Source organism: Pteropus vampyrus, unplaced genomic scaffold, assembly GCF_000151845.1.
Source record: "Pteropus vampyrus isolate Shadow unplaced genomic scaffold, Pvam_2.0 Scaffold8, whole genome shotgun sequence".
NCBI classification, from domain to species: Eukaryota; Metazoa; Chordata; class Mammalia; order Chiroptera; family Pteropodidae; genus Pteropus; species Pteropus vampyrus.
The window spans coordinates 5,255,947-5,272,036 of record NW_011888789.1 but is presented as its reverse complement, the minus strand read 5'-3'; the positions used below and the strand labels follow the sequence as shown (position 1 = coordinate 5,272,036).

The window sequence follows — 16,090 nt, the reverse complement described above, 5'->3', positions numbered from 1 at the left end:
TTTCATAAAATACGACCTACCTCTGAGGACTCCTGTTATAATTGAATTAGACAATATATATAAACCTAGATTGGTTCTTGGTACATAATAGGGACTCAATAAACCCCCATCCTTCAATCAGGATCTTTCCATCTGCCTTTTAAAAATAGAATCATGTACACAGAGAGTGCTAAAAGATATCTGTTGGACTGAAGTAAAGACAAACTGACAACAGCCTGGGAACAATGAATTCACTTGTGCCAAGTCAATTATTGTTTTATCTTTCCTTTTATTTAGGGGTAGATTACTTTTTCTAAAACTTGACTAGACTTAGCTAAATGAAACACTAATAAGGAATAAAACATAACTTTATAGTCTAACCACATAAGTTTATAACAGGATCATGAAATTTTTACTGTTCAAAGGGACAATGACCACATGCAAAAGGTGCTTCTCAATCTGTCTGTGGGAGAGAAGGACAAGACCTTTCACCAATCTTTGTGAATCCTTCCTTAAATTAACGCCTCTGCACTCTCAAGGCCTCGAGAATTTACAAGTATTCCAGGCAAATTCCCCATTAGCATAAACATTAAGACTAATTAAAATCAGGTTTAGTGCTATTTTAAACAAACTTTAAAGTTACACATTTAGAAACATTTTTCACAAGTAACATAGGATTGAACCTGTACCATAATATTCTGATTCTGCTTTGAACTTGAGTTTCTTAAGAAATTATATCCCCATTATTATTTTCCTATCTCTGAGAACTGATTCAATAGATTGAAACTTCAATATACTGTTTGTTGTACTTTCAACCAGAAGGAGACAAAGACTATAACTCTTAAGTTTTCATTCTTTGGGAAATTTACTACATGATTTTTTTAAAACTTGTTTTTCTAGTGGATTCAATAAATTATCTTATTAGCAATTATACTTAATGACAGTATCCAATCACATTTGTCCTATCTACCTCAGATCCTTTCCCCCATGCTGAGGAAGAAAAGACTGCCTTTTTCTTTTAACATAGTTCCTCCTCTGCCCTTTCTCTTCCCTTGTTTCTAGTGGGTTGCAATTTTCAGAAACAGCAACTATGATGCCCTCTAGCAGGCTGAAGAATGATTTGTTCATAATTAATTTGCTTTAAAAAGTATTAATCATTATTCACAACTCTTCACTTTTGTGAAGCTTTCAGACAATTTATATTCAGTCACAGCAAGTCACTAGAACTTCATACTCCTCCTACTGAAATATTTGTTGGGAAAATATTTAAGCTACATTAATAATTTTCCATTATACTATTTGCAACATCTCCACTGACTAGGTTAAAAGACCTAAATTGCAATGAAAAAAAAAAAAAGCAGCTGATTTCATGTCCTATCAAATCATAATTCAAGTTTATAAAATTACAAAGGATATGAAACAGGATGTAACACTAATTCACACTGACAGTAACAAAGAGCAGCACACAGTAACTGCCAACCAGTCAGTCATTCAGATTTTACTGAGTGTCAGAATACAAAAATGACCCATGAGAACACCTGATTACTGGCACCTAAGGGAAATAAGGATGGAAGGAAACAAGCATTTACTAGAGCTCTACCTGCTTTATTATTTCATTTAACTTCTCATAACAACCTGTTGCAGTAGGCATGATGCCCACTTTATAAATGAGAAATTGAGGACCAAAACAACTAAATTATTTGTGCAAGATCACAGTTTTAAATCATAAAGTGGTTATGATTATACCTAATTCTAAAACTTAGTATTTAATTTGTACGTTATCATTCTATACAAGTATAAGCCAAGGTCACCCTAGAAAGGTAAAATTCAAGCATTTCCCCTTATGTGAATTCTATAAGGCACACATTTGTTCTCAATACCTTATCTACTCCTCCTATGACCAATGTCCTCTTCCTAATCTCATCAAAACAAACAAACAAATAAACAAACAAACAAACCCCACAGAGTTTTTAAACAAAAATTCTGTGGAAAAGTATGAAAACATGACTCAGAAATGACATGGTAAATACGACCTACTAGAGTATTTCTTGCTCTTGTTCCCTCAATCCTCATGCTCAAATACATTCTTTCAAAACAGCAACACTCAAAAACTGTGCCCCAAACAGGCAAAATTAAATACATTCCCTCTATCTCTAACCATGATTATTTTTGTCACAGCAAATTTAGAAATTTTCAGGTTTGACACAAAATAAACAAATATTTGGACACACAGTGGGATTTTTTTTTTTAATGTCTTAATTATATTGTCATATCTAAGAGCTGAATGAAAATGACTCACAGTGAGGTTTACATTCTTAATTCTGGATTCTGTTCAAAGATGAAAAGTCTACCACCATTCTATTTAAAAAAGATTAATAGATTCCAAGAACTCAAAGAACAAAGAAAGTACATAAAATATTTTTTTAAAACCTGATACTGAAATTAATATACTTAACAACTTTGTACTTTGGTCAGCTAAGAATGAGTAGTGAGAAGGATTCCATAAATCTTCATTGCCAATCTGGACCTGCCTCTGAAATCTCAGTTCCCACAGAACTGCATAAAATGAGGACACAGTTATAATATGCAAGGAGTTTCAGATAACATGATTACCATGTAAAGTGAAAACTGACTGGTTACATGAGCCATTTGCCTAAAATATCATTTTCATACAACCCCAAACTTAAGCCAGGCATCTCAATGAAATCCACAGATTGTTTTGAACTATCATGGTTAATCCAAAATTAAATGCAAATGTATAATTATTCCTTTAATAGACAGATTGAGCAATAAGCAAAGCCTTTTATCACTTTAAAAAAAGTATCAAGTTTTTCTTGTTGTTTTGTTCTTTAATATTACCCGCTTCCCCCCTCCACCCCCCCGCCCGCCACTCCATTTAAGCATTTTGACATATTTCTTAAGGCCTTAGGAGAATGAAAGCATTCACAATGGCACTTTTCTGGGAATTCTAATAAAATTCAATGTACAAATTTACTAACTCTCTCTCTCTCTCTCTGTATATTTGCCACCATTATCCAGAATGCCTACTTAAGTAGTCCCAAATTTATTAGATAAATGTATAAATACTCTAACCTTCTTAAAAGCAACCGAGCATAAGTGGACAAGTCACCAAGATAACAGTGTTCAGTGACGGTGGGGATTATTTCAGAAGGGAAAAATTACTATCATTCTTAGCTCTTCTTTTTAAGTATACATGTATGGAATCTTGCCAACTTTTACTTTTTTATGAAATGCTACACTGAGACTTGTTTAAAAGATCCCAATTCAGTTTTTCTATGGAAAACTGCAGTTAAAAATGCCAAAGGAGGTATTCTGGCAGAAAAAAGGAATGAGACAGTTATGAAACAAAAGTAAGTGAATTTTTGTAAAGAGTAAGAAAGGTGTGGGAAGTGACTTTCCTTAATCATTTATGGATGACATGTGGATAGATAATGTGACAGACTAAATCAAAAGCCGTAATATTGAATTCTCCAACGGCTACAATTTCTTTGGTTCTTATTAAGAAGCTGTGGCTTTCCAGAATTTATCCTAAAGTAATTAAAAGTTTGTACATGTATTTAGTGGAAAAGGTATTGCCTAATGTTTATAAAATAGTGAAAAATCAGAAATTGTCTAAATGGCCCAAAATACGTGACTGATTTAAAAACTAATGGTTATGTCTATATAACAGACATATATCTAATATGTAATTCCTGACAGCCTTTAAAAATGACATTAGATAGAAATATTAACTGATTAAATGAAATACATTTTCAATACAAAGTGAAAAAATGAGAGGAAAAAAACAGTATGCATGGAACGATCCCAGTTTTATTTACAAAAGACTATGTACATAGGTCTAACACCACTGCCTAACAGAACTTTCTGCAATGATGGAAATTTCTATATCCGAACTCTCTGATAACCGAGAGCCAGATATAGTTATTAAGCTTGAAATATGACTAGTGCAACTGAGAAACCTGAAATGTGGCCAGCGCAACTGAGAAACTAAATTTTCAATTTTAAAAATTTTAACTAATTTTCATTTAATGCCCATCATGTGGGACAGCTTAGGTGTAACAGTTGTATTTTCTAATTTTTCTTTAATGAACATCTATTGTTTCTAATACTGTTAAGACAAAACCAGAAAGTTGTTAATTTTCAATATACTATATTTAAAATAACAGTAGATAAGAAGGTTCTAGAGGGAGTCCAACACTGGTCCTACCTTCTGCTCCTCCACCCAAATCCCAACCCACTCCAAGTTCCAGCACTTCTAACTTCATTAAAGGACATGGCCATATAACCATGGAAGAGATCAAGTAATTTAAACTAAAGCAGAGTTTGTACAAGGAACTACCTATGTCTTTCTAGATAGCAGAAATACAAAATGGAGTTATAAGGAAATTATAAGAGGGATACTACTTTAGGAATGAATTATAATAATAAAGAAAATTTACGTTTTACTAGATTATTTTAAGATTTTTTTTTTGTAAAGCTAGGTAAAGAATTACCTACCACTTTAAATTAGCTAAATACTAGATGATCTAAACTAAGAATAAAGAAGAATTTGGCAGACTTAAAGAATGAACTTAATTTTTCATGCTTAAAATGTATTGTTAAATCCCACTAAGCAGAGAGAACTTTCAGTTAGTTCTCAATAAAGAAAACATTCCTATTGTAACAACTTTATTTCAGCTCCACAAACTGTGGCAAACTAATAACTATCTCCTTTCTTCACTGGTGAAAGGTAGAAAATCTGAATCATCTGCTTCATACACAGGTAAAAATATTAGTGAAATTATCTGGCTAACTACTTTGAGCTGCCTAAAGGGAAACACTCCATTATGTATAATCATCTATCCACAGCAATTTTTGACAAATTTACCAGTATCATCCTTTTCTCTCTTCTTCCTCCTCACCTCAACACCTCAGTTCCTGACAGGAGTAACTCATAGGTTTAACCTACAAACAACAACAACAAATGTTTGCCCATTTCTTTACTAAAAAATCCACTGTAACCAGAAGTCAAAGCATGATTAGAATCAATATTCAACAACTCATCCTAATGAAGAATAATAATTTGACAAATGGAAGATAATTTAACAATGTATATCTGACTATAAAATGTGTTTTATATTTGTATACAAATATGGAAGTGTTGGACATACTGCAAATTCACACCACTTTAAAGTAAAAGAACCTCAAAAATATCACCTAATCAAGAAGCAGCAGAAAATTATTCAATTTCCTTATTTTTCACACTAATACAGACTAATGCACAAAAGCCAGAAAGAACTGAGTCATCTTCTTGTGAATTTCTTTATCTTTCCATACATATTTCTTAAGTATACAATTCTATACTGGTAATAGGCAATGAGAATACAACAATGAATAAGAATATTTTTAGTTCCCTACCACAAAGAACAATCTGTCAGACATAAAGAACCAAGTAAGATCTAAGCAGAATACCATAGAAGCATATAACAATGCACTAATCAATTTAGAGCATGCTCAAGTTCACACCTTACCTGATTCCATTTAAGAGACTGTCACCTGGTCCTACGGCTGAATTAGAAAGTAAATATATTTTGATTACAGCAATTATAATTTAATTCATCACTATGTATGTACCAGAAGCATATGCTAGTTAAACAGGAAGGTATTTTATACTGTGCTTAGGGCCTAGTTCTTGGGGATCAGCTCCAAGTTATATTTTTCTCCCTAATGGCAACCAGACAAGTGAGTATTCTTAAATAATCATTTCTTTATTGTTACTTATGAATTCAATTTCATAAAAAGTGTTATCAGTCAGGGTAGTCTAGGTTATGCTGCTGTAAGAAAGTGCTCTAGAATCTCAATAAAGTAAGTTCATTTCTTGCTAACACTATAAGTTGAGAAAGTAACAGCAGGGGAGTTCCTCTACTCACAGGCCCAGACTGAAGAGGGTTCTGTGCTAAAATGTGATACCCTAAATAACTAAGATAAGGAAAAACAAAATATGGTAAACTGTGTTCTGATTCTTAACATTTCTGCTCAGAAGTTACATATTTTGCTCCCACTCACATTTTGTTGGGGAAAAAAATAAAACGAAAGTAAATATATTCAGTAGAAAGAGGGACTACTCTACTTCTAGATGCCAACAAAAACTGGAGCTTTAGAATACACCAAAACTAAAAAGACTAGTCCTTGATACTTTAATCTGTTCATATTTGTCTCAATACTGTGGGAATATGGAAAGCTGTGAGAACTCTCCCAAAGTCAATGACATGAAGAAACGGCTTTAAGAATATTTATGTGTCTTTTGATCTCAGAAAAGCAGAGGGAAAGCACAAACCAAACAAATGTTTAACTATTAGGAATTAATGAGTCTTCCTTTATGAAATAATTTCAGGCAACAAGCTACAAAAAATAACCTATTTCCTAAATTCTAGAAATATACTTCCAAATAAGAGGGGCAAACAATGTTATCACGGAAATAACCATGCATATTTTGGGTAATTATTTTCTAATTAAAGACTTTAACTCTTAAATCTTGAAAATAAAGCACATAATATATTCAATTTCTCATTATAGAGTAGCTTATTCTTTCATTTTAATTAAAAAAAAAAGATCCTAAATGAGTTTTTATAAAGCACTTCAGAGATCCTTAAACCAAAAAACTGTTTTCCTGCATTTTTGCAATGTAATTAAAACTATAATCTTACCCCACGATAAACTGTTTTTAACCTAAAAATAATTGTCTAATAGAAATCTTATTATTCTAATGCTGGTGAGACACCAAATACTTTTCTATTTTAATTGACAAATTGTTTTTCACCAAAATTAAAAACCTTTGCTTGTCTAAAGATACCATTAAGAAAATGAAAAGCAAAGCACTGGAAGAAAGCTTTCACAATATACACTTCCAACAGAGACCCATATTCATAACACAAAAAAAATTAACACAACTCAATATGATAATAATAACACAACTCAATAAAAATAATACCAAAACCAAAAGGTCAAAAGAACTGAAGTGAGATCTTCCAAAGAATATACACAAAAGACCAATAAGTACATGAAAATATGCTCAACACATTCAAGCATCAAGATAATGCAGCTTCTTATAAAGTTCAACATGTTTATCATTCCACTCAGCAATTCCACTCTTAGGCATCTACTCGAGAGAAATCAAACAATATGTTCACATCAAAACCTATAAACCAATGTGCACAGCAGCCCTCTTCATAAAAGCCTGCAATCTGCAACTCAAAAGTCCGCCAACTGTGCCACATCCATATGACAGAACACCATACAACAAATAGGAAAGAACTACCAATGTGCACAATAATATAAACAGACAAACTTTTAGCTAAACAGATCCAGAAAAAAAAACTCAAATGACTAGAATCACACATGAAAGGAGTACATTAATATGAATCTTACAGAAATAAAGAGTATTATAAAGAAATATTATGAACATCTGAATGGGAAAACTGGATAGGTACATGAAAAATAATGAAACTGGACCCCTTATATCACACACAACTATTAACCCCATATGGGTAAAAGACCTAAATGAAGAGGTAAAACAATAGAATTCTTAGAAAAAACACATAGGGTTAAATCTTCATAATCTGGGATCTAGCAATGTATTCTTAAATATGACACCAAAGCACAAGCAAAAAAAGAAAAAGCAGACTTTTTAAAATTAACTATTAACTCATTAAAACTAAAAACTTTTTTGCTTCAAAGGACATTATCAAGAAAGTGAAAAGACAACACAGAATAGGAGAAAATATGTGAAATCATTTATTAACTTCTATCTACAATATATAAAAAACCTTTACAACTCAATAACAGACAATCCAATTAAAAATGGAAAAAGGATATGAATAGACATTTCTCTAAAAAATGTAAACAAATGGCCACAAAAAGCACATGAAAAGATGCTTGACAACATTACTAATCAAGGAAATGCAAATTAAAACCACCATGAGGTTCTGTCACAGAGTATTTTACTTTGAGTGGACACAGAGGTATATTATACTGGAAATTAATGCAAAATAAGGCAGACAAGTTTCCTGTGTTTATATTCAAGGCCAGAGTGGCAAAGAGTATAGAGAGATGAAAAACAAGCAAATAAATATATAATTAAATAAATGCATAATTCCACATAATAAGTGCTATGAAGTAAAATGAAACATGTTTAGTAAAGTGAGACATGGTTAGAGAAATCAGACAAGCAAGCAAGGCAGGGTAAGAAATTATGAAAGAACTGTCTACACAGATACTATACTAAGGTGCTTCACTTGCATTCTCTCTTTTAATCCTCTTAATACCTACATGAAGTATAGTTGTCACCCCCATTTTAATAACTGGAAGAGAATAAGTAACTTGCTCAAAAACCCAGGTCTCTTGACTCCGACCAGCATGACATAATACCATTGAGTGTGGAAAATGAAGCTATTTTTTTTAAAGTTCTAATTGTTACAGATTTTAAGCAGAAATTTGAATTTTGGGCTTCCAAGTAAGGACCCCCTTAGTCTTTGCATGTAAGACAAATGAAGCCAAGAATTATTTGAAAGCATAGAGAAAGAGAAAGAAAGCAAGTGGCAGGAGCTTTATTCTTTAAAATAATGTCACTTGCTCTATTCAGCCATTCTTACTTCCAAAAAGCTGAAGAACTTCTCTTTATCAAGAGAATTACAGTTTTAATTCTTCCAGGAGTCTTTAGAAGGTATTCCACTGTCCTCAAGCTTTTCACTGTTGTAAATGGAAAATTCTTTGCCTATTTTTTTTCTCCTTTGTAGACAACTTATTTTTTATGACTGGAAAAGTTCATATATCTTCCTCACTGTGCCTTTTCATCAATACAGCATGGAACTCCATAAGTCTTTTCAAGCTCAAGATCTGGTTTTTTCTCTGCTTATTATTTGTTTAAATATTATTGATCTCTTCCATCAGTTTTTTTTTCTTTTTCACCTTCTGGAACTCCTATCTACATTCAGTTTTAAACTAATGCTGACTTCCTGGATTTACTTATCTTTTGCTTCATGATTTCCGTATACTAATATTTTGCTCTATACTGGGAGATATTTCTCACATATGGGTCTAGATGTTGGGATATTCCAAACAGTGAGAATCTCACAGGTGTTATAAGGCTGTATACCTCTATTATCTTTGGGACTATTTGCTGTGGAAGTCAGAATGCTGTCCCCTCCCTTCTGAGGAACCGAGAAGTCTCCAAAGAGAATCGCAGAGTATGAAGAGAGATGGGAGTGTGGGATACAGGTAGTGTGAAGGCAGTGGGACTTAAATAAAGATTCAAGAGATTTCTTCATTATTCTAGAGGCCCCATACTAGAACTTCCACTTAGCTAGTGTTTCAAGATGTGTATTAGTTACAGTCATTTGGAAATAACAGAAACCAACTGTGTCTACCTTAAACAGAACTGAAAGGAAAGTGGAGGACCAATCTTAGAAAACAAATTAAAAGCTATAGTACAAGTAGAAGGGCGTACAATTGTCTTTTCGTAGGAACATTACAGCTGGGCTACTGCCAACACTGCAGCAAAAAACTGCTGCTATGAATGATTCCTTAATATCTCTAAGACTTTGTACTCAAAATTCTACTTTACAGAAAGGGCATCTGATTGACCAAACCAAGGCCATCCCTGACTGCCAAAGGGTAGAAAGAAGAAAGGTCTGACTCCATGAGCTTCTGTATTCCTCCCCATAATGACAACCCAGTTTTAAATCTCTAAAATCAGAAAAGGAGTTGGGTAGTAGTCAATCAAATTTAAAATGGAAAAAAAATTTAAAACATCCATTATGACTCCAAGATCTTATATCAGTTGATTTTGTGAAAGATCTATATACAATTTGCTTTTAAAATGGAATTTCAAAGCACTAACACTTGGGTAGTCTCAAAAAAATCATATAATATATGTTCAGAAAAGAAGAAATCATTTAATTTTTTTGAAACTATATCTGAGAGTAGGGAGAAATGAATATGATCTAAAGGCAGAAACTGTTGATTTCTAAAGAAAATTAGACTTGTTAAATACGTATAAAAATTATATCATCAACATTACTATAATGAACTCTATGACCTTTGTTTTAAGTAGCTGGTTTAATTATACAGGCATTTAAAGTTTTTTAAAAATAATCTCAGACTGTATTTTATTCTTTTCAGTGGTAGCTAAATAGCATCTATGAAACACATGGATTGTTAGACTTTTAAACTGGCATTAAAAAAAAATGTTAATAAAGGGCAAATGGGAGAAATCAGGAAGTCTATATCACATACTCATAATTCAGGTTGAGATTTCAGCAATAATAATAGTAATTAAGAATAGCAACTAATATTTATTTAATGTTCACCATACAGGTACTCTAAGTACTTTACATATATTATCATCATGCTGATCCTCTCAAGAACCCTGTTAAGTATGAGAGGTATTCTCATTTAACATATAATGAAACACAGAGGTTAAGGAAGTACCCCCTGATCTCACATAATACAGGTAACCAGTGGGGCCAGGATATAAGCCTAGAGCATGAGCTTTAAAGCAATCCATTCTGCTGCCCCCCTTAAGACAGTGGTAACATGGCTTCGCTCTATTTTTAAAAATATCAAATGTATTCACTATTCTACATCACTTATAGATATGATTAACCTGAAAATAAGCCAGCATTTCATCATCTACGCAAAAATATTTTAAAAATTAAGTTTGTATACTAATCTCTCAAAACCAGTCAGATTCAAGCAAAAAGGGAAAAAAACAAGGCTTCCAATTCTTTCACCCAGTTGTCTCAAAGTAGAAATCTGCCTAATAGAAACATTTCAGAGCCTCTTAACTACACTCAAATTCAGAAAGTATGATATATAAGCTAAGCTATCAGAGGTCTCAGTGTACTTGAGGATACACCTCCTAACAGGTTCCTGAAAGCTAATTAAGTGTACAGAAGAGTCTACAACCAATCTTGTTTCCCACAATAACTGTGTTACATACTTTAATAGCAGCTGTATCTTCAATTATATTTTGATTACAGATTCAAAGGTGCCCTTCTCCTTCCTTCAACTTTTATAAGGCACAAGAACTTAAAAAGAAGAAAGCAATATATGCTGCGAAAGCCTACTGAGGATTGCAAGACTAGGGGACTGTGGGAATCCATACTTTAAAAATTCAAGTCCTACACCTAGTCCTTTATTTCAACAGAACTGGGATATAATGAACATTTTTTATTATGTACTTGTGGGAGGGTGATTAGGAGAAAAAAGGAGAGGAATATTAATTTCAATAAGATATTAAAAGCACTGATAAAATAAAAATTTCAGAGAGGTACAGATAGGAAAATAGAACCCTGAAGCCTAGAAAGAAGAATATTGCAAGAAAGTGAAAAGTGTATAAAAGTCTATGACTAATGACAGGAAACTCCAAGGGATATGACAAGGTGAAATAAGAAAAGACGAAGGTAGGGAAGCTGAAAATCTAGAGGATTAGGCAGAAATACAAATCAAGTTCCATAACAGCTTATCACAAGTTACTTAAGAGTTTTAGTGATTAGAGAATATGTTGTAAGTTCAAGCTTTTCAAGGTAGTTTTATGTAGTGACAATCCAAGATGTGTCTATTTTAGGCAATGGGAGAATCAACTGAAAATGAAAGATGATGTCAAAAATCAGAACAGACAGGGTATCCAAAGGGTCACATCAATGGATAACGAAGTGGCAAAGGATAATGACAGAGAATGTGATAAAAAAGTTATACTTTAAGCATTGTAATAATTTGAAGAAAACTGAAAAACATCTTAGAGGCTGTAATAGATGGCTATTAAGAAGGAAAAAATCTTAACGGCACCATCACTGTATCTTTAAAAATGACATATATATTTGAGTTTTATCATAAGGATACTGATTCGACTGAAATGGATATCACTCAGGAAGACAACAATTATGTAAACCAATCTGCCATGGGCTAACCAAACATCCACCATCCTATGTATGAAGAACCAGATGATACGCTCAAGAGAAACTATGCTTGTCCCCTAGAAGCTTGTTTTAGATTTCGAAATGAAAAATTTAATACAATAAAGCAAAATCTAAAATACATATATTAGTTATATTTATATATATATATATGAGAAAAATGCCGATTAACTATAATTTCATATAATCTTAATACCGAAATGGTTAAAAAGTTCAATTTTGTTTGAAATTACTTTTCCTCTAGACAATGGAACATGTTGAAAAAATATTAAGCTTTGAACTACTGTGTTTGAATCACTCACATTAGTACTAGCTTTCTAATACTAATAAAATAGCTGGTGTTCAATTTTAGAAACATAAAGAAAAAGGCTTTTTGCCTTAGTACTAGGCGACTTTCCTTGAATCAACCTAAAGCATCCAAATATGTCATCCAATTTAGTAAAAATTTGTACTTTATAATGACTCTGACTGAAGCTAGGATAGAAATTTGCAGTCTTTTAATGAGACTGCAAATTAACTGAATTTGATAACAGTAATCCATCAAAATTTAGTTCCACACCAGTTAGTATTTGACTTGCATTTGGAAAGTCAATGTTGTGAATCTTGTTCTTAACCAACTTTCGATTATCATCTCTCTCCTTTCCTTTTGATGGAAAAGAATTGCTTCTAAGAATAAGAAGTAAGAAAGCCCTCCTTACTTATTCTAAGGGAACACTATTTCCACCACAATAAAAAAGAGGAGAGAATATTAAACCTTTATTTAAAATTTTATTCCTGTCAGGTTGATCTTACAATACTTACCAATACATACATCGATTTTCCCTTTAATAGCAGCTTCGTGGAGAGGCGTATAGTTCCAGTTATCCCTGGCATTTGGATCGGCTCCTTGGCACAGTAACAGACTCACAACCTCAGCATGGCCAAAAGAACAGGCATTATGAAGCGGGATGAGACCTCCATCATCACGAGCATGGACATTAGCACCCATCTGTAGCAAGTGTTCTACGACATCTTTCCTTCCAAAACCTAAAAATTAAGAGGGGAAATATCTTATACACTAAATCAATTTTGTAAAAAGAACCATTAGAATTTTTTTAACAATATCAACAAATATGAACCGAAGTACTATGTTCTACAGCCAAAACGGTAAAAAAACAGAGCTGACATTCAAATGAATTCTCTCATATCACAAAATTTAGAACTAAGAAAGCTCTTTCTTTAGTCTTTGGGCAGTTCATTTCAAAAAATGTTTCTTCAACACATTTATGTGCCAGGAAACTGTGCTAGACATACAAAATGAATAAGACTCCTGTCCAAGGCATTCACTTTCCCCTATGCTTCATAAGACAAAAATCAAATGTATAAAATCCACCTCTATATTTTAAGAGATAAAGGTTATTTAAATACTGCTGACTACCAAATTGAAGACAAATCATAACATTCAACATTCCAGAAGGAAAACTGGAGAAAAATGTCTGGATATCAGAAATATGGGATTGCTTCGTTACAAGTTATTTGAAAAGGAAGAACTAAAGATAATACTGAACTGAAATATCTACTCTTGGGACTGGTGGCAAACTAAATGAAATGCATGATTAAGTGAAACAATTCATGTTTGGATTTACTGAGTTTGCAGAAACAATATGATAAACAAGTGGGAATACGTGCATTTGAAAATACAGAAACAGAACATTGGTAAGAAGTATCACAATTTTCAGACAGAAAGAAAGGGGAAAAACAAGCCAAAAAGGGCCTGGAGCAACATAAGGACTAAGCAAACACTGAGAAAGGTAAAAAATACCAAGAAAGTACAACATAATGGGAGTCAAAGGGTAATACCATTATGCAACATCCAGCATGATGAAGATTTTAGTGAGATCAACGAGAAGGGAAAAAATAGCCACTGACAATATTGAAGTACTTGTAGTGCAGTGATGAAATTACAAGCTACACTGCAATGTGTTGTTAAAAAAAAAACAAAAAACTTCAAATATTAGTATTTTTACCTTTCCCAGCTAATAACTTTATTGATAATTCTTTTATTCCTACTTTAGATTTTGTTAGTTCTTACCGGCTAGATATCACTACCTCCACGTTATCACATATCGTGTAATGTTAGAAAATAACATCCCAAATAAAACTAAAAAGTAGTAAAAGAGTCATATTTTCCTCCACTTCACGCGCAAACTAAATAAATAAATGAGAACTGTGGGGGAAAAATTATTTCGATATATGTTTTTCACACTATCTATAGAAAAATGTCTCCAAAGTAAGATATAGTCCCACAGATATATATATCAAAGTAAGAATTGTGTTTCCATAGAAAATATCCTTCAAATTAAGCTGAAATTTTGGGGTAAAAATAGGTCGATTCTGTACTAGAACTGGAACATCGAAAGTATAGCGTATGTGGTAATGTGGCTATCAATACCTCGCTGTTTGTTTTTTTCTTTTTAATGTCTGCAGAACTGTATAGATGTTACATTCTGTTTAATTCTCTAACACCAATGTCCTTCTTCCTCTACGATCACAATTCTGTTCTTCCACTGGGCCACAGGCACCTTCTTTATCCATAAAGATTTTATGATTTTCCCTCTTTATAGTCTGAGTAAAGCCCAAGTGCAAATTCACATTTCTCTAAACAATACATTAACATGTTTAAGAATTAATTTCCTTTCTTCCCTAATAAATACAGTTAAGCTAAGATACTTCATAAATTATTGATTAGCATTTTAAAAAACATCCTTTATAACTTTAAGCAAAAGAGCAAAGTGTGTTTACTTTTTACTAAAATTTTTGATCTAAAATATAAAATAAAACAAAAATGCTCAGTATTATCAAGAATGTGGTGAAATGAAATATAGAGGACAATCTGGTGATTGGAGGGGAGTTGGAGAGCTGGGAGAAAGGGGTGAAGGGTTAAAGAAGTACAAATTAGTAGTTGATAGACGGTCATAGGAATGGGGAGCACAGCACAGGGAATGCAGTTACAGTTTTTAAAAGGAATAATTTTGTTGCTTATACACATACTTATGGCTCAGTTTTATAAAATACAAAAGAGAAATCAATGAACAATCTTTCTCTGATCCAGCAAAGGTCACTAAAAATTAAGACAATATAGTGTTCTAATTTTTACCAACATAAAGTATGTGCTATAACAGACTTCCAATCTGAGAGGTATACAAGAGTATAATTTAACTTTTACAGAAAAATTCTTTTTGCTCAATGTACACGCCCTACCCTTGACAACAATAAAAATAACAATAATAATGGTAATCCCAAATGACTGACGTGCATTAGCTCCTTGTTATAACACCCTGTGAGAGATACCACTATCCTCATTTTACTGTTGAGGAATACTTTCGCTCAGTTCTGATAGTCATGAACTGTAATTCCAAATATATATCTCAACTCTGTCTACTCGCCAGTGCTACCACCTTGGTTTCAAGTACCATAATCTCTTGGTTGGACTTCAGCATGTAACCTTCTAGCTGGTCTCTCTCTGCTATCACATCTGCTATCCTACAGTTCATCCTTAAAGAGTAGGCAGAATGATCTTTTCACGGCATATATCAGATTAAGTTGCTTCCCTGCTTAAAATCTTGCAATGGGTTCCCATAATACATATAAAATTTTACTACAAACTCCTTATGACCTACAATGCTTTGAGTGAACTGGCCCCTCTTACCCCTCAAATCTCTCATGAAGTTTCACTCACCCTGCCTCTCTGTTCCCTGAATAGAACAAACTAAGGGACTTTGCACTTGCTACGTGCTCTGCCTAAAGGCCTAGGACCCAGATCTTCACACGGCTAGTTCCTTCTGTCATCCAATTCTCAGCCCAAAGATAAGCAACTGAGACTCTGTCCACTCAATTTAAAGTCACCGACGCTCACACACATACTCTTCCACCATTGTTTTCAATATCACTCAGTTTTACTATCTTCCCGTATTTAATCACTCCCTGAATGGACTTTGTTTATTTATTTGTTTACTTGCCTTTTATGTCTCTCCTACTCAAGATGTTCCATGAAAAGAGGTCCCTGTTTTATGAGATGTCTATATCTCCAGTACCTAGAATAGTGCCTCATTATACAGTAAGGCCTCACATAATAATTTATTGACTATATATATAAT

At 33.0% G+C, this 16,090-nt stretch overlaps 1 protein-coding gene across 1 annotated transcript in view; it reads right to left on the bottom strand.

The window, feature by feature from the left end:
* Positions 1 to 16,090, bottom strand: part of TNKS (tankyrase) — a 192,203-nt gene that overhangs the window by 142,999 nt on the left and 33,114 nt on the right. Inside the window, exon 2 of the mRNA XM_011371784.2 lies at positions 12,756 to 12,980. Within this exon, the coding sequence (XP_011370086.1) occupies positions 12,756 to 12,980 (225 nt within the window). The remainder of the gene's footprint in view (positions 1 to 12,755; positions 12,981 to 16,090) is intronic.